The 2,015-nt window shown below is 45.0% G+C and overlaps 1 protein-coding gene across 1 annotated transcript in view; it reads left to right on the top strand.

Annotated features, from left to right (window-relative positions):
- Window positions 1-2,015, top strand: part of LOC101847740 (rho family-interacting cell polarization regulator 2) — a gene marked incomplete in the record, with an annotated part of 45,899 nt that overhangs the window by 26,489 nt on the left and 17,395 nt on the right. Inside the window, 2 exon segments of the mRNA XM_035970787.1 lie at window positions 256-319; window positions 1,302-1,471. Coding sequence (XP_035826680.1) covers window positions 256-319; window positions 1,302-1,471 — 234 coding nt within the window.

Genomic DNA, 2,015 nt, shown 5'->3' with positions numbered 1-2,015 from the left:
CGCCTTAAAACTTTGAGCCAACTGAACTAATGTTCTTCTCTTTCCTCAAACAAAGATTTCTGAGAGGGTGGTTGGCGGGTGCTTCTTTCCTATGAACATCTATCGTCTTTATCTCCCCTCCTTCTTTTTTGTGTTTGTTACTCTCTTGTAACACCTCTAATCTTCGGCACTTATATGACCTTATTGTGTTGCAAGTGCCGTAAAACATTTTCTAAAGCCTAAAGCTAAAAAGATTTCTATTCTCGTCGTCCACAGACCATGTGTGCCATCGAGGCCCAGCTGGAGAACATGCTGGGAACGTTCAGCTGTAGGTTGAAAGGTAAGGTCACGTCCAGGTGGCAAAGGTCACAGCTGAAGTTCTAGGCCACCAGTGTCAAACTTATGGCCCCGCCCCACGAGTCTCTTTTAGCCCGCCAAAGAATTATGTTTTCGGCCAGCAGTTCAGATGCACTGAGCCTAAAGTTTTGATTTTTTTTCTTTCTTTCGTCGCAGTTGCTTAATTTGTGGTACTGGCTTCATGTGCTCAAAACAAATTTCAAATTCTAAATGTTGAAAAAGGGCAAGAAAAGATAGGCTACATAAACTAGGTTCAATTGTCAAGAGAATGGAACACGGTTGGGTTGTTTTTTTTTTCTTTACTGAAAAATGTTGCTTTCTAGGCTGAAAATATTTGGACAGCTGGCCTACAATATTTGGCCCATGAGAGAATTCCAGGTAGTTCATCCTGAGACTCTCTCTCCATAACACAGAACCTTACTCAAAACTTTGACCCTATTCGTACGACCGTACGACGTGTTTTACTATCGTATCCATACGACGAGGAGAACCCTGTGCCACCATTTTCCAAAGAGGAAATTTACTCGTTAATCCAATCCGTACGCTTTGCATAGTAGTCTGTCAAAATGATTTTTACAGAAATACTGTAAGGTTCAAAGAGATCTTCGCACGAGAAATATTTTAAAATGTGAAGAATACAACCCCAGGTATTGCAGGGTTCGCCCGCCTAGTCCCCGGCGATGTGTTTGAGGTGGTGATCAGGCACGGCTTGTATTGTATGTCTACAAGTGTGTCTGTCTGTCTGTCTATCCCCAGTGGGTGGTTGGGTGGTGCTCTGGTGTGGTTTGCTCCTTCTTTCCTATCAAACATCTATATCGTCCTGATCTCTCCTTCATCTTTTTTATGTTTGTAACTCTCTTATAACGCCTCTACTCTTCGACACTTATATGACCTTATTATGTTGCAAGTGCGGTAAAACTCTTAATAAAACTAAACTGCCTGCCTGTCTGTCTGTGTGTCCCCAGGTATCGCAGGCTTCGCCCGCCTGGTCCCCGGCGATGTGTTTGAGGTGGTGATCAAGCACGGGGGTCAGAAGTGGAAGAGCAAAGGTCGGATGGAGAAGAACAACCTGCAGCGCTGGGACACGCCCGAGTACAACTTCAAGTGTCTGGTGGGGGAGACGCTCAGCATTAAGGTATGGGGGAGTGGGTGGTTGGCGGGTGCTCTGGTGTGGTTTTTCTCCTTCTTTCCCATCAGACATCTATATCGTCCTTATCTCCCCTTCTTCTTTTTTATGTTTGTTACTCTCTTGTAACACCCCTTATCCTCTGGCACTCGTATGACCTTGCCGTATGCAGTTGCGAGCGCAGTAAAATCTCTACCAAAACTACACTAAGGTAGGAGGGAGGCTTTAACGTATAGGGGGACAGTAAGGTATAGGGGGACATTAATGTATGGGGGAGACATTATGGTATAGGGGGACATTAATGTATGGGGGAGACGTGGTATAGGAGGACATTAATGTATGGGGGAGACATTATGGTAGAAGGGAGGTATTGAAGTATGTGGAGAGACAAGAAAGTATGAGAGACACATTATGGTATGGGGGAGTGCGCCCGAGTACAACTTCAAGTGTCTGGTGGGGGAGACGCTCAGCATTAAGGTATGGGGGGACATTAATGTATGGGGGCCGGAGGGAGTTGTACTAAAAGTAAATTTACATCTAAACAGGTTGCCAT

This window comes from Aplysia californica, unplaced genomic scaffold (assembly GCF_000002075.1).
Source record: "Aplysia californica isolate F4 #8 unplaced genomic scaffold, AplCal3.0 scaffold00320, whole genome shotgun sequence".
Classification (NCBI taxonomy): Eukaryota; Metazoa; Mollusca; class Gastropoda; order Aplysiida; family Aplysiidae; genus Aplysia; species Aplysia californica.
The sequence above is the reverse complement of the archived record's forward strand: the minus strand, read 5'-3'. Positions and strand labels throughout refer to the sequence as shown.